The sequence below is a fragment of the Cupressus sempervirens genome, chromosome 1, assembly GCF_028749045.1.
Source record: "Cupressus sempervirens isolate cs-2001-9-10 chromosome 1, ASM2874904v1, whole genome shotgun sequence".
Taxonomy (NCBI): domain Eukaryota; kingdom Viridiplantae; phylum Streptophyta; class Pinopsida; order Cupressales; family Cupressaceae; genus Cupressus; species Cupressus sempervirens.
The window spans coordinates 184,242,055-184,269,806 of NC_143118.1; the positions used below are offsets into that span (position 1 = coordinate 184,242,055).

The 27,752-nt window shown below is 35.8% G+C and overlaps 1 protein-coding gene across 1 annotated transcript in view; it reads right to left on the reverse strand.

The window, feature by feature from the left end:
• Window positions 1-7,976: 7,976 nt before the first annotated feature.
• Window positions 7,977-27,752, reverse strand: part of TAG1 (membrane bound O-acyl transferase (MBOAT) family protein) — a 157,239-nt gene continuing 137,463 nt past the window's right edge. The window contains exons 15-16 of the mRNA XM_089819530.1: window positions 8,876-8,929; window positions 7,977-8,572 (exon numbers count right to left, since the gene is read on the reverse strand). Coding sequence (XP_089675656.1) covers window positions 8,468-8,572; window positions 8,876-8,929 — 159 coding nt within the window. The 3' untranslated portion in view covers window positions 7,977-8,467. The remainder of the gene's footprint in view (window positions 8,573-8,875; window positions 8,930-27,752) is intronic.

Sequence of the window (27,752 nt, forward strand, 5' to 3'; positions counted from 1 at the left end):
CTTCTCGCTTGTGAGGAGTTCTTAATTGTTGCTCTTCCTTCTCTTGGTTCTTTTGTTGTTTTGCTTTCACGCTCTTTTCACAGACACTGTTTGGTGCTCTCCCTTGCTGACATTTTCCCTTTGTAATGTTTCCAGTCCCTTAAATCCTTGTTGGTTGCCTGTTGGACATTAATAAATTTATCTTATCTTATCTAAGAGGTACCTTGTTGGAGGATGTTACAAAAGCTTCCTATTGAAGCTTGCCCTATTAAGAGCTACAAATAGATACAATAGTGAGAAAACAATCTAGTGTGTGTGATATGAAGTTAGCACTGTCTTGCCTAGTAGATCTTCGTTGCGTATCCTCGAAGATGCTTATGATCTTCCTGCTTCCTTTTCTTACTATATGAGCTCTTTAGTCTCACTTCTTACTTTATTATTTAGATCAATTTGTTTGTTGTAGCACCCCCTTCTGTAAATGTGTACTTAACTAGCTTGCACTTCGAACAACAACTCTTAGCTCTTACTCCTCAAGCTCTTATCTCTTCCAACAACCTGCTTCAAAATTAAGTTTGAGCACCTTTATGCACCCAGTGCACATAATTGAAAGGTGATGATATTTCAGATAATATACACTTATATCTAACATCGTAAGGTGACAACATTACAATGATAAGTTCTCTATCATGATAAATATCATGTGACATGATATCTGTCGACATGTCATGATAGTATCTCTTGGACACTTTGGTAGATATCACGAGACTTGATATTAGTTGTAGATCACTATGTTCTTTGTGAAATCAAATCATGGTTAATATGGCATAAGTTGTTATGGTAGGCATCATGAGACGTGATGTCAGTGCACATACCATAATTTGGATACATATAAGAAGAATTTCATGTGACTTGATATTCTTGAGCATACTATATCCTCTGATATCATGAGTTATGTAATATCTCTTTACATACATACATATGCATGCATGCATGTATGTATGTACACACACACATAGATATATATACACACATGTGTGTGTGTATCCAACAAAAAATTGAGAAGTGGGACCAACAACAAAAGTTGAGAAACTAATATCCATAATCCAATCAACAAAAATGCTAACATTTCCAGGAGCAACCTCACACTCCTGGGAAGGAACAGTAGTAGGAGCAACAAAACTTCCACCATCTAGTACTTTGACAGGGACAACAGAGATAACCACCTAACTAGCATCTTGAGAAGAACTATTAGTAAAATGAATAAAACTTCCACCAACTAGAGCGACATAAGGGGCATAAGAGACAACCACCTGAGGCAAGCTATCCTCAACACTTGAAGATACTTGTGCAACCACTTGGGAGAAACTTTTCTTCCTAACAAAATAGTGTTCAAAAGCACTTTCACCATAAAACAATTCTTTTCATATTTCTAATTTACATCAAGCAACAACATGCCTAGTTTTGAAGCATCTTTGTCATCTGAAGGGGATATCTTTATAGTGAACTGGCTAAACCCAGGAGCCCATAGAAGATTCAAGCATTATCTTAGTAGGAAGCCCTTTGGAAACATCCATATCAACCAAAACCCATGCATAAGTGTAATGAAGATATCAATTGATTCCTTGTCAAGCATCAAAAACTCCTCCAAAGCCTCACCCCTTCTTATAGAGAATTGATCCATAGATGAAGGTGAAGGTTGCAGAGTTTAATCCAAATAGGAACCTTGTTAACTAGTTTAGAAGAAGGGTTAAAATTTGGATATTAGGGTTTAACCATCAAAAAAAACTTTTCTTCCCAATTGAAAAAATCACAACATAATTTTTTTGATCTGTCCTCGACATGATTGAATTTAGCAATGAAATTGATGAAGGGTACCCACCTTACTAACACAAACATGTACAATAGAATAGAGAAATAACAATAATTTCCATGCCGAAATTTTCAAGAACTTCACAAATAGGCTTGATCTTGTCATGAAAGTTTAGTGGCAAGTTGATATATCTAAAAATAACCTCCAAGTAAGAAATCAAAACATTATGCACTCGAATGACCAACTTGAAATAGTAAGCTTCTAGAGGTAGAAACTCTAAATTGAGATAGCCCTTATTGAAAAGACAACATAAATATTTTTTTGGGCGATGTAAGATTGCCCTTATATCCAAGATGCTCCTACCAAAAAAACAACCCTTGGCCATATGACAATGTGAATAGTACTCGTTAGAATTGGTTCCCAACCCAATTTTGGGAAATCCAAGCATACAATTGTGGAAGGCTAGACTAGAAGCTCTAAAATTGGTAAATCAAACCATGAGCTAAAAACACTTGAGGCGTTGTGAGCGATCTCTTTCTCCATTGTAGAAAACTTCATAGCAAAGGATTTACATGTAGGAAAAGGAGTCGTGTCTTGCAGCAAATCTCAAGCCCTAGTTACCCCCACACAAAGATCCCTTCGTTGTAAAAGATAAACCCCCATTTGATGAGGGGACAACAATCCTAGGTTTTCCCATCCAAGCAGCCTAAGAAGATCGAGGGCAAGCAACCTCAAGAACTTAGCAAGGCAACTTGAAGAAACCTTAGTAGAAGCCACAAATACCAATAAAGGAAGAGAAGATAAAGGAATTTACAACATAGATCCGTTGACCACAACACAAACTCCCTCCAAAGCTACAGTCAATGGGCCAAAAGAATTTCCCACAAGTGGAGGAGAAGGCCTTAGAGTAGAATACACCATTGAAGCCGCCACAAAAATTCCAAGGATTATTAACAACATAGCGACAACATTGTTGGTCATTCACAAGCTTGTTTTCTCACCCAAAATGAAGTTTAAAATACTCATTGTGTGGGAACTAGAGATTGCAAAAACAACCATCTAGGCTATGCAACCACAAAAAATGTCTCCTATACAAAGGAGGGATACAATTTTTTTAAGAAAGTTGTGAAAAGGAATCCAAAAGTAAACATTTTTCATGGTTGGATAGCTAATGGTTCTATTAACGAGCCTCCAATTGTTCTTCTTAATATTTGAATATGTATTGTTGCGTCAATTTTTACCTTATATTTCATTGGAAGTTTTACTATTTAATCAACTCTTTTCAATTATGACTGTTATTTATTAAGATGGGGGGCAACCATTCCATCGTACCTCCTCACTTGTTAGATCATGAGAATATACATGGATATCATATCATTGCAAGAAACCATTATTAAATATTGATTTGAATATATAACAATTCCTTGTGTATTGCATGATTAGAGAAACTGATTGCCAACAACAATTGAATTAGGTGCATTATTACCTAGAACAATCATTGCTTGGTTGCAGAATCAGGAAAAATGGTGCTAGGGCTTTTGGCAATGGTGTGGTGGTTGTTGGATCTGGTAGTGGTATGGTCGTAACTAGTTTTGGTGGTGTGATGGCTTTTGAATTTGGCAAGGGCGCTGGCTGTGGAAGCAAGAAAAATGGTGGTAGGGCTTCTAGCAATGGCGCGGTGGTTGCTGGATCTGGCAATGGTATGGTCGTATCTAGCTCTGGTGGTGTGATGGCTTCTGAATCTCGCAAGGGTGCTGGTTGGGGAAGTAGGAAAAATGGTGCTAGGGCTTTTGGCAATGGTGTGGTGGTTGCTGGATTTGGCAATGGTAGTGTGATGGCTTCTGAATCTGGCAAGGGTGCTGGCTGCAGAAGCGGTAAAAGTGGTGCTAGGGCTTTTGGAAATGGTGTGGTGGATGCTAGATTTGGCAATGGTATGGTCGTATCTGGTTCTGGTGGTGTGATGGCTTTTGAATCTAGCAAGGGCGTTGGTTGCGGAAGCAGGTTTTGGTGATGTGATGACTTTTGAATCTGGCAGAGGTGTTGGTTGCGAAAGTAGTAAGAATGGTGCTAGGGCTTCTGGCAATGGTGCAGTGGTTACTGGATCTACCAATGGTGTGGTCGTAACTGGTTCTGCTAGTGCCAAGGTTTCTAGTATTGGTAAGATGGCTTCAACCACTAATTCTGGTGTGGTGGTTGCCAATTCTGGTTCAGAATCTGGCAAGGATACTTGTGTTGGTGCTAGGATTTTTGGCATTTGTGTGATGGTTGCTAGTTCTAGTAGTGACGTTGGTGCTGGTGCCAAAGTTTCTGGTAAGGGTGTGTTGGGCGCTGGTTTTGGTTCTCTGGCTTCTGAATCTGGCAAGGGTGCTAGTGTTGATGCTAAGGTTTTTGGGAATGATGTGGTGGCCCCTTGTGCAGTAGATATTAAGAAAGGGTTTTCATATGCTGGGTCCCTGTGCAAGGGAAAGGGTTTGGAAAAGGCTTCTAAACCTTTTGTATCTCCTTTGATCCCCACCTGTAAGCCAATTTCGTTTAATCTGGGGGGTGAGTCACTTTTAGAAACTGAAGAACGTTCTAGGGATCTATCCAAGGATTCTATTATTTGTTGCTTTAAAGGTTTTTGGCCCACTCTCTTGGAGCTCCATGCTTGGATTTCAAAGCATTAGGATCCATATATTACGACTACTGTCAAGATTTTCCCTTTGGTCAAAGGTTTCTTCATTGTAACTTTTGTCAATCCTAAGGATAGGAAAGCTATTCTCTGTGACCAGGTCTTTTATTGGGAGAACCACTTTCCTTTAATGGTTAAACCATGGCATCCAGATTTTAACCCTCAAAGAAAGTCTTTCAAAATCTCAACTTGGGTAAGGCTTCCAATCTTCCTCTTCATTTTTGGGTGAATTCTATTTTTATGGAAATTGGCAAGGCTTTAGAGGATTTCCATATGGTTGATTCCCAATCTTTTGAGCATTTCCATTCTACTTATGCTAGGATTCTAGTGGATATTGATGTTTCAAAGGGTCTCCTAGCTGAAATTATTTTAAGTTATTCAAAGGGCTCTTGGACTTAGTTGCTTGATTATGAGAGCCTCCCTTTTAGGTGTAAAAAATGTTTCAATACTGGACATATGGCTACTAAGTGTGAGATTGGAAAAACTAGAAATAAACGACCCTCCTCCTGGTGCAAGGGTGTACTGGAGCAACATTATTCAATAGTCAAATCTTCTATTCCGATGGATGAGGTTTTTGGATTTGAGATGGTGAATGCTTTTGATTCCAAGATGGATGCCCAAGTTTCTTATGGGGTTGGTCCTTTGTCTGCTGGTAGTCTTAGTACCTTTCAAAAGGAGGTTGAGACTATTTCTAGTCAAGGTGTTAAATCTGGTATTCTTGGTGCAGAATCTAGTCGAGATAATTCTAGTGGTTTTGGTGTTGAGACCGCTAATTCTAGACAAGGTAAGTTGCATTGTGCTACAACTGTTGGAGCTGTTCATTGTATATCTGCTAGCTTTGGTAATATTTCTTCTGGTTCTGCTCTTGCTGCTATTGGAATTGGTAATCAGTCTGCTGGTATTAGTTCCAGTTTGATGGAAGAAGTGACGATAAATAGTCCTTGTCAAAAGGATGAGTTTCAAACCGTTGGTATTAGCTCTAATCTGATGGAAGAAGTGATGATAGATAGTCCTTGTCAAAAGGATGAGTTTCTCTCTATTGCTGCTGTTGGAATTGGTAATCAAACTATTGGTATTAGTTCCAGTCTGCTGGAAGAAGTGATGACAAATGGTCCTTGTCAAAATTTGGACGAGTATCCCTTTATTTTGGATTCTCAAAATTGGCAATCTAAGGTAGTGATGGTTGAGGAGGGGTGGACACCTGTGATTAGGAAAAGATCTAAAAAGGCCCTTCCTCAATTTGATATGAATTTACGCTCTCACAAAACAGGAGTGAAATGGAATTCTTAGTCCCCTTGGCTGGTTAAGAAGTTCTTGTTGGTTTCTTTTCTAATTTTTTGTTGGTGCTGCTAGTCATATAATGTTTTTCTGTTGCAGCATGCTTCTGGTTTGGATCCCTTTGAGATGTTTGGGCTTTCTTTGAATATCTTTTGGGTCTATGATGTAAAAGGGTTTCGGGTCCCCTCAAAACCTGTTTTTACATTAATCTAAAACAATTGAATTAGGTGCCACTTTATATTAATATCAAAGATGAGATCATCCTACAAGCATAATCCAATCAAGACATATCAAAGATAGCTTTATCAACAATGCATCAAACAATGTATGTACATTACCTATTCATAGTTGTACTCAAAATCTTTGCAATTTGAGATATCATTGCCATTATATCATATTGTATATGCAACACATATCTATTACACATCAGAAAACATCCAATCATTTATTAAGCATATGTTACATTATTGTATCAAACACAACATTTGAGATTGTTGTTATGCAACCTTCTAATTGATTTGGGAGTGTGTTAACTTAGAAATAATAACATCTCCATTATAATTCAGTGCATGCATTTGAAATTACTATTCATTTCTCATATACTAGAATCTGCAATTGGATTTAGATATTAAAGTAGGTTTGTGGGAATCCTCGTAGTGACTCAAATCCCATAAAAGAGAACATAAACATCTATTGAGGATATTGCAATCGCATTATCTACTTCATCTACATCCACAACCATTTTTTTGAGGCTTAGTCATAGACTATGATTTATAGTTTTAATGATATCAAAATTTTAAAATTAACATGAATAATATTTCAAAAAATACATATTTTTTCAAATGTTCAATAAATTTATCAGTTCTTTTTAAACTTTATATGTTTACCAAGTTATCATCAAACTTGAGTTTTTTAAACTTCAAGTCCAAAACTCTTTGTTCTAGCTCATCAAGTGGACTTCTAATTATATGGAACTTCCAAGGTAACTGTAAATTTGTTGCATAACTCGGATATTTTCATTTTGTCCGAGTCACTAAAACAATTCATAATAAATCGTAGGCCTAAGATGGAAATATTGGGACTTGCATAATAATCTCATTCAATTCATCCATGTAATACCAACTTTATGAAGATTGTCTAGGCAATCTCTAGGAATCTCATCTTCTAATCAAAGCTCGTAAGCCTAGGAATCAAATATCTAGATGGAGGAAGTGACAGTTGTTGATCAGGAAAGAGAGATAAGCTGCTATTCTGGGTCGCAATAGTCCTGGTGTTGAGTCAATTCCTGATGGGTCGAGTCCCTACTATTCTAAAGGCAGACTGATTGTTGGCATCGAACGTCATTGATACTATAGACTGAACTAACCAATAAATAAAAGTATCATTTAAACCTCAGTTCTCATTGTCACAGTCAAAAAGAAAAAGGGAATCGAGTAAAAATTCTAACCCATCCTAAGAACATAAAAGCATACATACTACTTTGCTCCTTTAAAGACAGCTCAGAATTGTCATGAAAATCCCAATGATTTCATGTAGAGCCTAAGCTATTAAGATTTTTAATCCACCTAATGTTTTTCAATACAAAGACTTATAAGCCCGGGTTTGTGAATTTGAGCTGTAAAACTCACCTATAAAAATTTGGAAAACACTCAACCGTCATTATACTAGTAGTTTCCATAGTTTATGGTTAAACTACAATTGAAATGATAAACTTTGAATCTAGAGTGGCATTGACAACATGAAGGTGAGATGTAAGCACCCACGTTACTTTGCCTTGCAGGTGTAAAGCTGATCTACGGCACTTGCGATTCCAATAAAAATGTCTGGCCCAAACATTGTCTAGTACCACATAACTAATCTACCAAATCTATGATTTAAAAACTCTAAAAAAAATCAAAATTATGGCATTGAATACATCAGCTTTCTGCATGACATTTTTCTATCACTAATATTTTTTTGACCAAAACTTGCTCTTGAAGATAATTAAATGTAACATCATCTTTAGATTGCGCCTTTCTTCTCTATCAACAGTTTTGACAGACTGCTCGATATTATGTTAACATTGTCCTTGTCTGAAGAAACTGCTACCTTAACAACCCTTGATCTGAGAGTATTCACATCTTACATTGTTTCTTAAATTTGCAAGGATAATAATGCAGTTAAACAATAATTAGAGTTTGTTTGGCAAATGTTTGTTAATTTAACTATGCACCAGCTTTACCAAATGGTATAAAAAAGTTCTGTGCATAACAAGTCAATTTCATTGAAATAATCGAAATTGCTGATTATTGGCCTTAAACAGCCATTGCAAAAATGGCCTTGCGCATATCTCAACATCTTTTATAGCTCATTTTGAAACAAGAAATTCTCTATTTAAAATGTGGCTACCCCTAAGAGACTAACCTGTTTTGTTTTTGATGGTCTATGGCAGCTTCTATGGTATTTCTTTAATATTTTGTTCTAGAGAAAAAAGTCCTGAATTTCCTTATTTTAGATGATCAGCTAACCATATAATTTTAGTAACACTTCATCAATCAATTATCCATATTTTCATTGGAGATATATTTCGATTCCTAAGATTTCTATTTGCAAAAAGAATTGCCTTTGATTTCAAGGCCATTTAAATTCTCATTCAATTGCTATTAGCCTATTTGTACATGAAGAAACAAGGCCGTTGGCTAAAACACTTATTTACAAGATTTCTGTTTGTTTCTTGTCAACAGGACCACTTACTTTCTCCTTTCCTCCTGATTAATAACATCATGGTAATAAAGTAGGACACACATTGGCTGTCCCAAAATGCTGAAAAAGAGCCAGAATATGATATTCCCAACCTGCAAAGCAATACAGTCTATCGACTTAATAATATGGACAAATAAAAATAAGATTATTGGAGATTTAAAGCTTCCACAATTGATAATAAATTATAATTAAAAAGAAATTGCTCAAAACTGTCTTTCTCAACAATAATCTATTCTTCCCAATAACTTATAGTAATGCTAATTACATCTTTTATTTACGGAAAGAACTTGCTCTTGAAGCTATCAATGATAAAAATCCAAGAAACATGAAATTAAAGATTAGAGCTTTGACTATATTGCATACTATGAGATGAAGAGAAGAGGTGATAATTGTACCATTGTATTCTGAAACTTATTTTGTAAGTAGTTTGTTAGCACCACCAGTGGAATCTGTTGCAGAATTTCATCCCAAAACAAGAATCATAAGAACCAATACTAGCATAACTAATGCAAATTTCAAGTGTTTTAAATCTTGAAGTTCAAATGACTGGCTACAATAACACATTGCTCAGGAACAAACAGACAAGCAGTCTCATTGACCCAAAAATTGCATTTGCAATGGATAAATAAACATTATAGAATATGTCAAAGAAACAGAAATTTAAAAACTACATCCACTAGAAAGAAGAGATCTGGCAGTGAGGCAGAATGTGTTTTGGTAACAAGTAAATGAGAACTTTTAATTGAATAACTACAGGCTAGAAAAGCATATTTGCCACAGCAAGTGGGCATACATGCAAGGTTATAACTTCATTATATTTTTCATAAACAGAATAATCAGTTTTGTTGTTCTGGTCAGGTAAATTAGGCTAGCATTTGAACCCTTTACATAACAGCCATATATGTGGAAGAGGGAGATCTCACAACTGATGAGACTACCAAAACAAAAAAAGATAGAGATGATCTTACATGAGGTGCGCACAACAAAGATATTACGGGAAGTAATTCGTAAAATGCTTGCTTGATATTAACAAAGATCAAATAATCAATATATACAAATGAATAAATGATGTTTCCTTGGGAAAAAATTGTCAATAATAGAAACATTCTATTCTAGCTGACAGATAACTAACAGCGAACTAGATATTAGAAAGCTTCTAATATTTACAATAGATAACCATTAAATAGAAATAGTAACTATCTATTATCGTCATATCCTCCTTTAATGTTTAATATATCCTCTACACCAAGTTGTCCTCTAAATTTGACAAACTTATCTAGATCAGGAGGCTAGGTGAGAATGTCCATAGTATGTTCGCAGTCTGATTTGTTGTAAGAACATACTGCAAGTCTATTGTGTTGTCTTCAACCAGCTGTCGTATGTAGTGCCAGTGAACATCCACATACTTGGTTCGTTCATGGAAGATTGGATTCTGAGCTAACTAGATAATGCCTCCGTTATCAACAGACAAAGTGGTCAATCCTGCTAGTGACATCTACATATCCTCAAGCATCCGACAAAGCCAAACAAATACACAACCTGCCTAAATTGTCCCTCTGTATTCAGTCTTTCCAAAGGAGAGAAATTGTCTGCGGCTTCTTACTAGTCCATGTGACGACACTCAATCCCAAATTGAACACATATCCAGAAGTTGACTTTTTACTGTCAACATAACCTTCCTAATATGAATTTGTGAACCCCTTGAGCTTAAGATTAGAACTCCAAGAGTAAAGAAGTCTATAATCTGTAGTGCCCTTCACATAACAAAGCACACACTTGCTGCCATCCAATGATCAACCTTGGAGTTGTCATAAAGCGTGAGATGTAGTTAACTGTGAAGCTGATATTAGATTTAGTCGTAGCGAGATAGATGAGACTGCCTACTAGTTGCCTATGTGTAGTATCAACTAGAGGAGAACCAGACTTGGCTGATAACTTCAGACCTTTCTCAATGGGTGTAAATACAGGCTTGCAATCCTACATACAAAACTTGTCTAATAAAGCCCTGACATATTTGGATTGATAAATGAATATACCAGAAGACTATTGCCAAACCTTAATACCTAGGCAATAATGCATGAGCCCAAGATCAATCATATCAAAAGACTGGTATAAACTCTACTTGATTTCTTGAATCAAAGATGTCAAACTGCCAGTGATGATAAGAACATCCACATAAATGACCACAAAGATGATGTCATTGTTAGTAGTCTTTAAGTACAAATTTGAGTCTGAAGAACTCCTCCAGAAGCCTTGATCATTGAGGTACTTGCCTGCTTCAAACCATAGAGAGCTTTCGCCAGTCTAAGAACCTAGTGCTCTTTACCCACAACCTTGAAACCAGGAGATTGCGTCATGTAAACCTCTTCTTTTAGGTCACCGTTCAAGAAATCACTCTCGATGTCCATCTAATGGACCTTCCAACCAAATTGTGCTGCCATGGCTAGGACTAATCTAATAGTGCTCATCTTTGTTGTAGGAGCAAGGTCCCCTCATAATCAATACTTTGATGCTAAGAAAATCTCTTTGTAACTAAACAAGCTTTGTACTTATCCAAAGTACCATCGGACTAGTATTTTATTTTGTAGACCCATTTGTGGCCAATGGGTTTCTTCCCTGGTAGAAGATCAGAAAGGACCCAGGTGTGATTCTTCAATAGGCTCTGGTGTTCAGATATCATGGCTTGTTCCCACTCTAGATTTCCTTTACCATCACAGTATGTCTAAGGTTCAAACACACTATGAATGTTGGCCATGAGAATAGAATTAATTGTCTTTGTAGGTTTGCTATTTTTCCAAACAGTTCTCCTATTGATGAGCTCATCATCTGGAAGATCAACATGTGTCTTAGCCCACCACTTACACTAGAAAGGAGGACCAACATTAGTATCAGGAGATGTTCTATGATCAAGTTCCTCATTAGAAGAGTCTGGATCAAAATCAGGTAATGCTGAAAGGAGTCTTACCTTTAACATATCTAAGTGATCCTGCAGGAGAAGTCGAAGGTGTTCATACAGGAATCATGGGTATAACTAGAGTTGTTGGAGCCCTCCCATTAGGTGGACCTAATGGAAGTCAAACTCCCAAATCATTAGCCTTCATAGGCTAATCAACTGGATCGGGAACAATAGAAACAGGCACAAATGGTTCTCACCTCTCTTCAATGATTACATCACGACTATACAAGAGACAAGATGTCTCAATGTCGATCAAGCAGTAGGCTTTGTGAAGACTTCTATATCTTGCAAGTATGAGTTTCTGACTCTTGGCATCCAACTTGGTGCATGATGCATCAAGGTTCCAAACATAGGCAAGAGAGCCAAAAACCTTCAGGTGACTGATTTTGGGTTTGGGGCCTGACCAGGCCTCTTCCGAAGTCTTACCTTTAACTACCACAATGGGTGACCAATTTGAAAGGTAAACTGTAGTGTTAATTGCTTCAGCCCAAAACTTCTTCAGAGGATGTCTATGGTTGAGCATAGATCGAGCCATCTCAGTGATTGATTTGTTTCTATGTTCAATTACTCTGCTCGGTTGTGGTGTGTGGGGTGTGGTTAACTGGCGCTTGATGCCATGAATATCACAGAAGCTAGATAATTCATTAGAAAAAAAGATCCCCCCCATTATCTGACATAAGAGCAATAATAGATTTCTCAAACTATTTATCAACTAGAGGTTTAAATTTCTAAAATAAAGTAAACACTTTTGATTTCTTTTTTAAAAAATAGACCCACATTTTTCTACTGAAATCATCAACAAACAACAAAAAATACCTGGACACAATTATTGAAGGAGTGGCCATAGGGCGATAGTTATTGACATGAACAAGCTGAAGTATCTAAGAAGCTTGCCATGAATCACCACTTTTGAAAGGTGTGCGATTTTGCTTTCCAACCCAACATGCATCACAAACTCCAAGTTGAGCCTAAATCTCTAGCAACCTGAAGACAAGCTCTTCATGAGAAAGCTAAGAGAGATAATGCACATTTAAGTGCCCATAGCTTTGTTGCCAAAGTGAACTGACAAAAGATCGTCGAGCAACCATAACCAAGTCTTGAGAATCCTCAAAATCAGCAAGTCTGAAAAGACCATGATCCTCAAGGCCATCTGCAACAACTAACCGAGTCTCCCTATTAGTGATGGTGCAGTCATGTAAACTGAAGATGGTATCCAACCATGGAGACTGCCGCAACAACTAACTAATTAAGAGTAGATTTAGTTCCATCCCTAGAACATAGTACACATCGAGGAAAATGAGATTCCTCCTAGCAGACTGAATTTGAATGTTGCCTTTGCCGACAACAGTGTACTCTTCCCCTCCACTAGAAATAGCTAAATCTAAAAAAGGCTAGTAGTTAGTGAACAAGCCTTTGCGGTGGGTGAAATAACAAAAGACACCTGAATCAATGTACCAGATAGATGACTTGAAATGATCTACAGGTCTTTTAGTCATGAAGGCGTAAAAGATAGATTATGTCTACACAATATGCTCTATACTATTCGCTTTGGGTTGCGAACCAGATTGCTTAGATAGGGAGGCTAAGCGTTTCCAACATTCAACTTTCATATGACCATACTTGTGGCAGTAGTTGCACTAAATGTTCTTTTTCTTTGAGCAAAAGACTTCTGCGGAGAAGACAACTGTAAATGAGACTTGTCCTTATCCTTATGAAAGGATTTAGTAACAAAGCCTTGCTCTGTGGAGGTGGAGCTATAACTGTTATTGAATTGCTCTTTCTGTTGATCTTGCTAAAGGAAATTTGTGTAGTGATTTGTGAACTTCAGATCAAAACTAGTAGAACTGGTGTTGAGAGTCCATAAAATGTTAGTGACACTTGGGTAAACTTTTTAGGGTTATTACCACAATGTCTTCTTCCTCCATCTTGCATCCAATGGCAAGTAAACTGATCACAAATTTCCTGAATCCTATTCAGGTGTTCCAAGATCAATTTCATCTCATCCATGACAAAAGAAAACAAAGTCTTCTTGGGAAAGAAGGCTCTGCTTTTGTTTGAAGTCTCGTGAAGTTTCTTGAGATGTCCCATTTCTTGATAGTTGTATTACCGTATGGAATCTGAGGGAGTTGATCATCAACTTCGGATAATTTGAGAAGCACCATCACCTCCCAATTATTCTAATCATAACTTGATTAGTACCAGCTGTAGTTGAACACTATGTAACACCTAGAACAATCTGATCATTATTCTGATATTGAAAGATTGTTAGCATGTTGCTTCCATGTGCCATAATTGCAACTAATTGAACTTTTGATTTCCCTTGAGAAAAATATGTCAATGGTGCCATAGCATGTTTGATAGTGAAAAGCGTGAAGATCTGTAAAGGCACATACTTTGAGGCAAAAAATAAGAAAACCCAAAAGAACCCAAAATCAATACACTATCAAATTTTGGATCCTTTGGCTCGAAAATCAAGGTTACGAATATTGAGGCACTCAAAAAACGGACAACCTAGTTGAGCTCTAAAAAAACTCACCAAGAATCTGCTATTAGTTTTTCACCACGACTAAGAACCTGCGAGTTTTGAATGAAACCCTAGCTGTTTTTGACAAAACCAAAGAACTACAGATTTAACTATAAATAATTATGGAAATCAAACACTTGTGGTCGCAAATCACAAATAGGTGACTGTAAAACCCTAGACAATGCCAAGGAGCAAATATATCCACAATTTGTAGGAAACAAATGATGTTTTTTTTTTCTGTAGGTTGATGCCCACCCAACAACAAAACATCATGTGGGTTGTAGAAATGCACCCAAACAGAGTCACAAAAATGCTTTAACAAGGACCAAACACCATATCTTAGCAAGCCCGAAAACCAAATGAAGCCCAAACAAGTTGTGATCAGAGAAAACACCCCTCAAATGCAGCTAAAAAGCATCCACAGCAGGAGGAAGAATGCGTTCAAATATGCACAAAAAATGGACGGAATTTGCAAGCAAAGCAACCAAAAATAGATGCCTGAGAAACCCTATTTGGTTTTTGACAAAAATGATCTTTTTCCTACAAATTTGCAAACCGGGAAACTTACAAGTTTTTTTGAAAGATTGATTTCAAAAAATTTAAGGCAAATAATTTCAAAAGAGAAATTATAAATTTTTATAGGAAGTAATTGGTATAATACTAGCTTGATATTAACAGAGATCAAATGATCAATATATACAAATGAATAAATAATGTTTCCTTGGGAAACGATTGTCAAGAATAGAAACATTATATTCGAGCTAACATAAAACTAACACCTATCTAAATATTACAAAAATTCTAATATTTACAATAGATATTGATTCTAATATTTATAGTAGATTACAATTAAAAACCATTAAATAGAAATAGAAACTATCTATTACTGTAATAGAGAAAGCTTTTGACTAAAGCATAAAATTGACAGGAAACAAGGGTCACCACCCCAACAAGAATTGCTCTTTATAAACATGAAAAAGAGGGAGTGAAGAGGACATAGGACCTCTCCATCTACGAACAACAATCCAAGTGATGCTATCATCTAGGATTCCTCTAGGGGGGAAGAGGGCATCCCTCCAAGAGGACAATTGAAACTGAATGAGGGATGGCAAGAGGACAAGGCAGCTAGCAGTCCAAATCCACAAAAGAAGATTGAATTGACCCAACTAGCAAATAAGTAAAAAGAGAGTTCACAAGAAGGGGAACAACCACAACAACCTTGGGGCATGACAAAGCTACCCCCATCATTATCTTGAGAGGTGACCTCTAAAGAAACAAGACACTTAACAATCAAATGATCATCCTTTGCCAACTCCATCTACCATGCAAGAACCATACTCACAACATCCCTATTAAAGTATCTTCTATACAAAAATTCCTCCCCTAAAATTTAACGTCCCCATTTTTGGCGAGTTTGTGCAATTGATGGAGTTAGCTCATCATAGTGACCCTCGTGAGCTAACAGGGTGATTAATGCATCTTAGTTGCAGACTTAATATTTTTAGTAAGACTATTTTTGGCAATGCAGTGGGTGGCTCTAGCAGTTAATTGTCGCCTGCAGTGGATGTGGTTGTTAATTGCATAAGCTCTTATTTATTAATTAGTTATTAAAGTCACATTATTACAATAATAATATTTTATTATAATAATGTCATTAAAAGATATTACTAAAAGAGTTGTGTTGGAAAGTTTCAAGAGCTGAGGTCTTTGGGAAAATTTTACACTTTTGGAGTTGAGTTCTTTTGGGGAACTTTTGCCAATAAGAGATTATAAATATGAGCTCATTTCATTGGACAAAACATCCTTGAATATTTATTTTCTTTTTTTGCTTTGTGCAAGAGTTTATGAGTTTACTGATTTCTTTGCCCTTGCTCAAGTATAAGGGTTTTCGAGCTAAGAGGTGCTTGGTAAAACTAAAAGACTAAAGTAAATAATAATAGTAATGTCACATTAATATAGAGTCATATTTCAAAACTCACATAATCACAATATAGTATCTCATAGACATACTTGTTTTTCGAATATTGCATATGATGATCATCATATCAGATTGATAATCGCTGAGATTATGATTACATATTCAAATTTTAAATTCAAAAAAGTATAGTTTGATGCTGAATTGCCAATATGCAAACAAAAAAAGAAATCCATCTAGTACTAGTATGTTGATGGTACTATCATCTACTCCACAAGGTTGTAATCATCCATCTCAAGGTCTTCTGCTATCATGCTCTCCAAAAAATCATCTCTCCAACTCAGGGTCCTCTAATGGTAGTACAATTGGAGGCAATTCATTAAGGCCATTTGGTTCAGCTACTTCTTCCACCATGGCTGCAACATCTCCATCATGTGCAATTTGATCCCATTTTGCCAAGGGACCTTCCATATATGTAGTATCAACATGAAAGAGAAGGCAGAGTGTGCTATGAATGTACACATAATTCTCTGATTTCTTTGACCGCAATTGGTTCCTCTTCAATGACCGAATAAAACCATTATTGCTCCAGTTCCTCTCACAAGTTGAAGAACTAGCCACTTGTGACAACAATCTTATTGCAAATGATTGCAACTTAGGAGTATCACCTCTATTCTATAGGGTCTTTCTTTGCTTGCATATCATATAAAGCTTCCACTTAAGCAAAATCACCCTATCCATGTGAAAACTTATTCTAGTGACTCCTTATAACTGAAGCCTCATCACCTTGACCATAAATCTTTTTTATTGCAGCCCAAAACCCCTTCATTACCTCTCTATCCTCACGTGGAGCCCTCTTCTTGGTCTCTTCTGTATTATGCCATTTCGGATTTAAGGCATATGCATCATAATGGAGGGGTTTGTTCAACTTATTCCATCTTCCATGGAGTTTATCTTCTATCAAAGGATATAAAGAGGGATCTTTAGCATCTGTTATTGTCTTGATTCTTTCACACATTGGTTTCCATTTCCTCATAAATCTCCCCCAAACATGGCCTATTCGAGTCTGCGAATTTGATCACCTCACAAATGAGCCTAATAAATGCCACAACAAATCTAACATCAGCCCCAAAGTGATCATCAAGAACCAAACTTCTCACCTCAACTGCAGTGTCCGATGTAGACCGTCTCCAAGAAGCCCATGCATCACTAACCACGGTCGAACACAAAGCTTGTTTGACTTCACAAAGGTGGTCAAGAAGAATAAAATAAGATGCAAACCTTATATCAGCTGGTTTCAAAAGTTCCTTTGGCAAATTTCTAAAGTTTTTAAAGTTACTAATTTATTAAATAAAATATTTATTATTAAAATATTTTAAATAATTTAATCATTTAAAGTATCATTGGTCTTAATTTTTGCATTAAAAACATTAAAATGAGGGCTAAAATATATAAAATTATTTAATATTATATTTTACATTTATATATTATTAGGAGACTTTGGGGAGACTTCACCTTTTGAATTAGGAGACGAGGAGACTTCATGATAAGTCTCCAACCTTTTTTGAGGTCTTTGGAGACATGTCTTGGTCTCTGAGATGTGACTTTTAAAGGGGAGAAGGGTCTCCTTGTAACCATGAATATAAGTCCAACATTTATGATTTTGGGTTTGCGCTCAAGTTTGGAAGCCTTGCATCCTAGTGCTGGAGACGTCATTGGGAACAGGGTTATACATTTGGGAGCTATGAACATGGTTTGAGGATTGCAATCATTGTTCTTGCATTCATATATGAGCAAATAAAATAGGTTCCTTTGTATGCAAATTTGAATTTCAGAGTAAATACTTTGCAGTTATTTCCATCAGTTTTGAATTTTGCTGAAATTGAAGTAGTTATTGTTATTATTTCTAAGCATTGCTAGAGATTATATTGGTACTCATAATCTCAGTATTTATTATTAAAATCTAGAACTTTACAAATCGTAGAAACAACACATTGAAACTATCTAGAATATAACTACCAAGCGTTTGACAAAATGTCAAACCATCTAATTGTGAGAGATTGTTTTTTAAGGGGGTTCTAACTAGTTAGGGTTATTACAATGGTATTAGAGCGGTTTCCTGCTAGCCTGCAGGAATTGGGCTAAATTTGATTAGTGCTTTATTTTGGCGATTTTGTTTTCCGTATCATGGGAGATGATAGGAGATTTGTGTCAGGTATGCACTATATCCATAGAGGTCATACCACTCCACCTAGGGAAGATGAGCCTGAGATACAATTTGGGTTTGTTGGTAGTCCGAGTAGTTTAGGCAATTCAAGAGTTAGAGATGTTGATGCAGAGATTGACAGAGAGGCTATGCAGACATTCAGGAACTGACAACTGGACGATAACAGATGTCAAGTGTCTGCAGCACTTGTCTAACACTCTACAAAAGATATCACTTCCTCGAGGACAGAGTAGGGAGAGAGCTCGAGATGTTTTTGTTGGTTCTCATAGATCTTGAGTCAAGGATAGAACCCGAGATGGTGATAGGTACAGAGATGCAGACAGGGTTCGAGTTGAGGATCGAGGTGGGTTAGTTGACATAAATATTGGCACTCATGATAGGTCGCAAAAGCTCACATTTTTGAGGCACGAGGCGAATGCGGTTAGTGTTGAGTTTGAGGCCACTCCTTTTGCAGATGATGTGGTGGCACACTTTGCGAAGTGGGATGCTTTACCACAGATGATTAAAGAGCATCATATTTTTGATAGGTTCCTGACTCAAAAGCGGGAGCATTCCAAGGTGAGGGCAACACTTGAGAGACAGAGGTCTCGACAGACAGAGTCACAACAAGTTGCTAGCAAGATGAGTTCTACATCATCAACACAAGTATTGGTTGTTGTGCTGGTCTCAGTTGCACACTTACTATTTTTAGTAAGTTTATTTTTGGTAATGCAGTGGGTGGCTTTGGCAGTTGGTCGTCGCTTGAAGTGGATATGGTTGTTAATCGCATGACTCTTATTTATTAATTAGTTATTAAAGTCACATTATTATAATAATAATATTTTATTCTAATAATGTAATTAAAAAATATTACCAAAAGAGTTGTGTTGAAAAGTTTCAAGAGCTGAGTTCTTTTGGGAAACTTTTGCCAACAAGGGATTATAAATATGAGCTCATTTCATTGGAAAAAGCATTCTTGAATATTTATTTGCTTTTGTTGCTTTGTGTGGGAGTTTATGAGTTTACTAATTTCTTCACCCTTTCTGAAGGGTTTTCAAGCTGAGGTGCCTGGTAATTCACAATTGAGGCATTTTGTATTAATTCTGAAAAATTGTTTGTCTTCCTATTGTTGTTGGAAGTCGTTATTAATTATTATCTGGCATTGGCTGAGGACTGAAGTCTGAAAATTATCTTGGTCATTGATCTGCAAATTATTGTTGGAATATAATAATTTGCACACCACTTCTCTATTGTTCCACACTATACCTGGGAAGTGTCCATTTGGTGAAGCTTTTGTTGAAAGTTTGCTTGCAAATATGGGCGTTGCCATAGCTAGAAATTGAGCAACGTTGAAGGAGTGGTGTTAATCTGTTTGGGATCAGCATTTATATTGGGAGGCATGTGCGGCTCATTTTAGCAACCTGTGATCACAATCTTGGTGATTATCATAAGCTTGCAACCTCTTACATGCTCTGTGATCATCGGTGATGGCTGGTGATCATAAATAGGGGTCCTGCAATCATATTTGGATGCCTGTGATCAAGAATTAGTGACCTGTGAATTGAATATAAGTCTTGCATTTTGGATTTTGGGGTTGCGCTCAAGTTTGAAAGCCTTGCCATCCTAGAGCTGGAGACGTCATTGGCAAAAGCTAAGTCACAAGGTTCGAATTCGAATTTCAGTTCATCAATCATAAAATTCGGATGTAATTTAAGGATAAAAATTCAGAAAAAAATAGACAAAAAATTTACACATAAATTTATATATCACAAAATTACCAAAATAATTTGACATTGCTAAATAATTAAACTAAATAACTCCTTATTATATTAAAATAAGATTATATTATTATTATAAATAACAATATTATATTAAATATCATAAAATTCGGACGAAGTTCAGAAAGGATAAATATTCACTGAAATTTGAACTTCATGGGTGAAATTTGGTGTATCCTACGACTTAGGGAAAAAAAGGGATATACATTTGGGAGCTATGAACATGGTTTGAGGATTGTAATAATTGTTCTTGTATTCATATATTGTTGAGTTTTTCAGATTTGTTGCAAATGTAATAGTACTGCCATTGTATTTGGTATGTACTTTCCAAATGGCAGCCATCTCTCTAAGATAGGATATAGTATGGATAGACATGTCTCTACAAATAAATATCTCATATTTAATATATTAATATATATTATATTTCAAACTTATATATATAGATATAATATATATAAATATATATATTCGCAATGTAGTGTATCCAACTAAAGCTACCAATTATTAACACTCCCTCCTAGCTTAGAGAGGATAAACAAGATTCATATACAATATGAATAACATATTACCTCAACGTAAATAACGGTTTCTAGAATGTCAACTCATTTGATATTTGAATGATGCTATAAACATCAACACTCCCTCTTAGCTAGGGAAGATAAATGACATAATCATATTACATATCTTGTGATCATGTGACACATGATATGAAATATCATCTAATACATAATACGTAGTTTTACATATCACCTAACACGGTGATATGAGGAATCACCTAACATGTGATACCTAGTTTTACATATCACCTAACACGTGATACCTAGTTTTACATATCACCTAACATGTGATATGAGGAATCACCTAACACGTGATACCTAGTTTTAGATATCATCTCGATATGATATCAGAGATATGGTCTGCTAAAGAATATCAAGTCTCATGATATTCACCATAACTCAAAATTGTTCAAAGATAATGTGTACTTACCATAGGAACATTCATAATCTAGTGTGATCAGTTTCAGCCATCATATGATGTCTATCACAATCTAGAAAGTCATGGTCTAATTAAGGAACTGAATCCACCATGCTAAAAATCATCTACGTGATTTGTTCCAGCCATCACACGATGTCTATCATGATAGAGGATTAAGTTATTGTAAGATTGTCATCTTCCAATAACATTAACAAATACAAGTGAATCATTTGGAAGTCGTCACTTCCTCATGATTTACACAGGGCCCATAAGGCATTTAAATGATATCATTAGTATAATAATCAATTAAATCAAGTTCACTGCATAAGTGTTTCACCTTCAATAGTGAAACTCCCTCTCAATCACTATGATCGAGATTGTCACAAGTTGACTGAACCCATCTACTCCCTTTGGAGCTCAAGTTCATCAACATTTTGACGTCTTAAAGATGCTAGACTCCCTTTGAAATTGAATTCCATATGCTTTCATCCTTGTGATTCAAATATTTCCTTTCATAAGGTGAGCCCATATAGGAAATGTAACTCATGAATCAATTTTCATCCTTCATGAATATTTATCACTTTGACTCTACCATCCGTTGACTAGATATAAGGTCTGCGTTTCTTATTGTATCTCCAATCCATAAGGTTTTTGAGTATAGAGATATAAACCTCCTAAATTGGAAGAGAGAGCTGACTGTAGAGATATAAACCTCCTATTTCCACATCATTTTCCACTGCAATTGTTTATTCCCCATCGAGTCATGGAATAATATTGGAAGATTGCTACTATCAATTAATTTTTTCGGATATGTGTAGGAATGTCTCATTCATACACTTGGTATTACATGTTTGTCCTCCATGTATCACCCATTCGGCCTTTAATTCCAATAATCTTCCACAGTGTCAGTATTTACAAATACCTTTATTCAAAACTCATTAATCACTCAAATCCACCTAGTCACAAGTGTAATGAGATACTTAAACTAAGAACTTCCTCTACATGAGATATTAAATTTTCTCCATTATTTTATCGATACATGATTCAATGACAATAACTAAGGAATCTGGGCATCGTGTGTTAAACCTTCATCTGTCGTTGTCAACTCAAGCATCTCCTCAATTTCCTCTTACCAACTTGCAAAATTCATAATGCCCATCTCCGTTTTATTCTCACAGGGACACATCACAGTCACCTGTAATTTGATCCATTTTCATTTGATTGGTCAACATAGCGATTCATATTGATCTTATAAAATGTTAGATCTTTTGGGTCTTATAGTTGAGAAGTTCAATGCAAAAATTACTTCAATACTATTTCTAGTTCCAATCACGATATGAAATGAGATTTACTCATGTACGATAGCCAAGATAAAATGAATTGTGATCATGGACATCTAATTTTAGTATAACAGTCCAATCTGAAATATCCATGGAGATTCAATCATAAACTTGCTCGTTTTAACCACCATATTGATTTTTACAGTCAAACCCACCGGTTACACAATACTCATTATCTTTCTTCACAACCCTCTCATTATATTCTTAAAGCTTCCTTGACCATGATGCTATTCAAGATGTACTTAGCTGCTGAAGTACACCCATCTTGGTCGATATTTTCTTCCTGCATACAGGTCACTCCTGAGTAACATTAAAGATCAAGGAAAGAAAATGCCTGTAGAGGTCCTCATCACTAAACAGGATGCCTACAATGTAGAATCTCACTAGTCTCATAGATATTACTATTACAACCAGAAGTCCTAATACAAATTGCACACACAAGAAAATCCTTGAACACATGCATTTGGATAGACAATTTATCTTTATATCTCAATAGCAGTCTCATTGCAAAAATATAGTGTGGCATCAATATAGATTCATGCCCACAATGCTCGTCTTTATCACATTACTCGAGAACACAATCATTTAGCAAGCACTTGATCTGAGTTGTGTTTCATCAAGCCCGATTTGCAAATTTAAAACCCGTGTGAAATTTGCTTGATTTGGCATACACACATGCTCATTGTATCGAGCAGAAAGAAAACCCAACCCATCTCTACATATATGCAACACATAGAACCCACACAATCTCATCCAACGCTTTCATCACAATATGCCAAGTTGACATATTTCATAGTTAGCCATGATTTCCAAAGATCTTAGTCTGCACACTCCAATCATATAAGAGCAATACTGATATTCCATCTCTGGCAGAGACAAGATATTTGGATTCCCTTTGGGCTCCATACGATCTCTTCCACTCCACCTCTTTCCTCCATTGACTGATCATACCGATTGATGTATTCCTTGTTCAATCCATATATACATCTTTATTTCTTTTCTTACATTTTGCAGCTCAACTAGGCCTTGATACCATGTTGAGTTTTCCGGAACTACTGCAAATATAATAGTATTGCCAGTGTATTTGTTATGTACTTTTCAAATGGTAGCCATCTCTCTAATATAGGATAAAGAATGGATAGACATGTCTCTTCATGGGACATGTCTATTCATTAGAATGTAATTAATATAATGACAAATAAATATCTTTTATATATATATATATATATATATATATATTTGCACTATAGTTTATCCAACTAAAGCTACCAATTATTAACATATAAAAGCAAATAAAACAGGTTCCTTTGTATGCAAATTCGAATTTTAAAGGAAATACCTTTCAGTTGTCTCCATCAGTTTTGAATTGCAGAAATTAAAGTGGTTATTGTTATTATTTCTGAGCAATGCTAGAGATTATATTGTGTAATGACCCCTACCAATAGGCCACTAAAAACCTCTAATGCTGAATTGAGAAATTTTGTCAAACACTTCACATACAAGAGTCATATGACTAATATAGTATTTCAGTTTGCTTTAATGACTCTTTTCTTCAATTAGCATCAATGAGAATTTTTACAAGAGGGCTCAAAATTGACTAAACAATGACCTAACATAAATGTGCAACTTATTTTTGACAATATTCAATGCATATATGTAACTAAAACTACTTGCAATATGCTGCTACAGCAAATAGTAATTATGACAAACACTTTGGATGCAACCTATGATGGCGTTAATGCACTTATAGCCAAGTGGCATTAATGCAAACATTTGGTATGCAAAATTATAACATTATTTATGCCAAAAAGAAAACCTACAGCCAATTGACATTTTGTCAAACAATTGGCATGCAAACTAATAAGTTGATCACGAATGATAAATACATATTCAATTACAACTATATCAGACCAGCAACTTATGTCTCCTTTATTGTACATATAATGTCAACTACAATGCTAGTATAAAATGGCCAAGACTCTTGGCTTACATCCGCAAGAATAATGCTTAAATCTGTTACAAAGCCTTACCTTCTAATATGCATCTAAATGATAAGAAAAAATGTATGAAATATCCAAAGGAACCTGATTGTAAATGGCTGTAATAATTTTTACCAATGCTGCCTTTTCTCTTTGCTTTTTCGGATCTACTTTTCGCTTTGCTTTTTTCAGATTTGCATTTTTCGTTTTGCTTTTTCGGATTGCTTTTTTAGATTTTTTTTTTTCGGACTGCTTTTTCTTTTTTTTCTCTTACAACCAAAAACTCAAACCCTCAGGTAAGTCTGAATATACAAATTAAGCTCAACTTGAAATCGCTGAGTGCCACTTCCAAAGGGCAACCCTTCAGAGGATTTTTCACCCCCTCAGTTATGCAATCACTTGGGAGGTATCGTTCCCAATGATTAAGCTGAATACTTGCAGGCCTTCAAGCTCCACAAATGCTGAAGTAGACACAATAGAGAAAATAAACTTGGATGATAGACAATGAGCCCTCCATGCCTATATATTTTTCGTTTTGCTTTTTCGGATTGCTTTTTTAGATTTTTTTTTTTCGGACTGCTTTTTCTTTTTTTTCTCTTACAACCAAAAACTCAAACCCTCAGGTAAGTCTGAATATACAAATTAAGCTCAACTTGAAATCGCTGAGTGCCACTTCCAAAGGGCAACCCTTCAGAGGATTTTTCACCCCCTCAGTTATGCAATCACTTGGGAGGTATCGTTCCCAATGATTAAGCTGAATACTTGCAGGCCTTCAAGCTCCACAAATGCTGAAGTAGACACAATAGAGAAAATAAACTTGGATGATAGACAATGAGCCCTCCATGCCTATATATTTTTTTTCTCCACTTTCTCCAGAAACTTCTAGAACATTATTTTATTTTATCTATTAAGTGAATTTATAAAATATTTTATAATTCAAGTCATTTTATTAAATTAATTAAATATAAAGTTATCTTTTAATATTTATTTATTTGATAACTTTATAAATAATTAACTTAATACCACTTATTTATTTAATTAAAATAATTAATTAGTCATCCTCATAAAATATTCATTATTTTGGACAACTTAATTAATTAAATTAATTAAATCAAATTACCTCCAAAATGGGGACATGACATATTGGTAATCATAATTTCAGTATTTATTATTAAAATCTAGAAGTTTGCAAATCTTAGAAACAACACACTGAAACTCCTAGAATATAACTACCAAGTGTTTGACAAAATATCAAACCATCTAATTGTGAGGGAAACTGATGTTTGAGGGGACGATAACTAGTCAGGGTTATTACATAAAACTTCCGGAACAACCTTCACTACCCTCTTCCACGTGCATTTCAAAAAATGTTTGAGACATCTGCTCTTTACGTCACCAAAAAAGGCTTGCTGCTGTCATGTCATGAACAGAGTAAAATTAACCTCCATGTGTTCCACCAATTCCCTCCTCAAAACACCAATTGGCATCACAAAGAAACATTCTTGTCTCACATCCGGCTGTTCCATCACACATTTTCCAAATTGATCATTTAATTTCGATGTCGTCCTTGGCATGACACTTCATCATCCTCTAACATCATCATCGTCCTTGGCATGACACTTCATCATCCTCTAACATCATCATCATTATCATCATACAGATTAAGATTGCCAAAATCTTCCCCTTGCATCTCATTAATTGCCAGTCTTAAAGCTGGCTTCAATAATGTGTCTGCCATGTCATTGCCTGCTCTTTTGATGTGTGATTTTAAACTCAAAAAACTAAATTGTTCTGAATAATATTAATATATTTCTGCAGATGCCACACCGAAATTGATCCTGCCATTGTTGCCTTTACAATTATTAACGGATCACCTTCCAAATGTAACTTGCTAACCCCCATTCTCCATCCAAGCCTTACAACTTGTAAAGCAGAAAGTGCTTTAGTTACATTGTTCATCCCATCCTAAATTCTTTTAGCTTCCAATTAAATATGTTTCGTTGCCCATCCCTATCAACACAACCAATTCTACTCGGTCTTGGATTTCCTTTCAAAAGAACCATCAACAATTATTTTGATCCATCCTTCATCTGGTTGTGCCCAACAAATTTTCTCAGTCTTCTTTGATGTTGGATAAACCTAACTCCACCTCTTAACGGGCCTAATTTTCATACCCAACCATTTAACCTGTATTGTTCTATCCTGCTTAGTGAATGGCAGTTTCAGATTAAATTATTTTTGAGACTGCAGCCCCGACAACTTTTTCAATGAAATGATTGATTCTGTAACAGAGTCTATCCAAGTTTTCATTTTTATCCTAAACGATTCTTTTGTTTCTCTTTCCAGATTTCCCACACAATTCTTGAGGGACAAACATTCCAAATACATGACATAGTTGATTTCAAATTCATCCTTGGCCATCCTAAGAATAAGTCTTCAGAGTATTCAGTAGAGGGCCCTGCCAACCTAACTTTCCTAAAACCATTTTCCAACATTTATAGCCATTTTACATTTTAACAGGAGGTGATCCAATGTTTCTTCATACTGATTAGTGATTACACATGATTTTTTGCAATGGTAGCATGGCTCTCTTTTCTGGGATATAATTATCTTGTTTAGAAGAATTTTTGGAGTGTGTCAAACTTCAATGCTTTTTGGATTGCCTCCTCCAAGTTGTGGAGGAGGATATGATATAACGAGGTTTCCAAATGGGGGGATATGATATTAGTAGCAATAAATGCCAGGTCATCTGATCAACGTGAATGCATGCATGTGTAGAATTTTGGTATATATAGTCCCAAGAATGCCAAGAGAATTAAGGCATAGGCTGGGGGCTGAAGAGGGTAGGAGTTAAAAGGAGAGGGTTAAAGGCACCTCCATGCATTACACAAAAGTATAGTGAATCATTTACATGTTTATAACTGCGATACATGGGAAAACTTGGGATGCATCCACAGAATGACATCCATTGTATGGTTAGTGAAGTTGGACATCCTTTGACTGTACCAGTGATAGTCATACATCTCATTGCTCATCATTAAACCTTTTTCAACAATTTAAAAAAAAAAAAATGTTCTGGCACCAATTAATCACCACCTCAAAAATAATGTAAAGAATAGGATATTACTTGTAAAAGTTTATATAGACTACAAGAATACAAAACATCTTACTGGTTGCAGAGAATTTAGGTAGTATAAATGCATGGATGATATCAATATATTCCAAAACAGTATTACAACAAAAATGAATAGAATCAAATGATAATAATCAGACTAAATGAACTGTAACATGAACATCATGCAACAAATATAACTTGTGCAAATGGATCCAGAGCAACTCTCTTCTCATCTAGGAACCAGAAACCGAGATTGTAAGATTGTAGTCTTGTTGATGTATCTTTGTTAACAAATATAATTCGTTAAAAATGTGTTTGTGTGTCTTTCTGTCATCTCCTGCTGTTATCTATTAATAGGTTCCTACAACTGTTGTCTCCAAAGTGTGTCCTGGAATTCCCTCTCATCCCAGTCCCTACCCTGAAACATAGCTATCCGCTCTTGGATCAACTCTACATTTCATATGACCCAACTCTACATACTCAT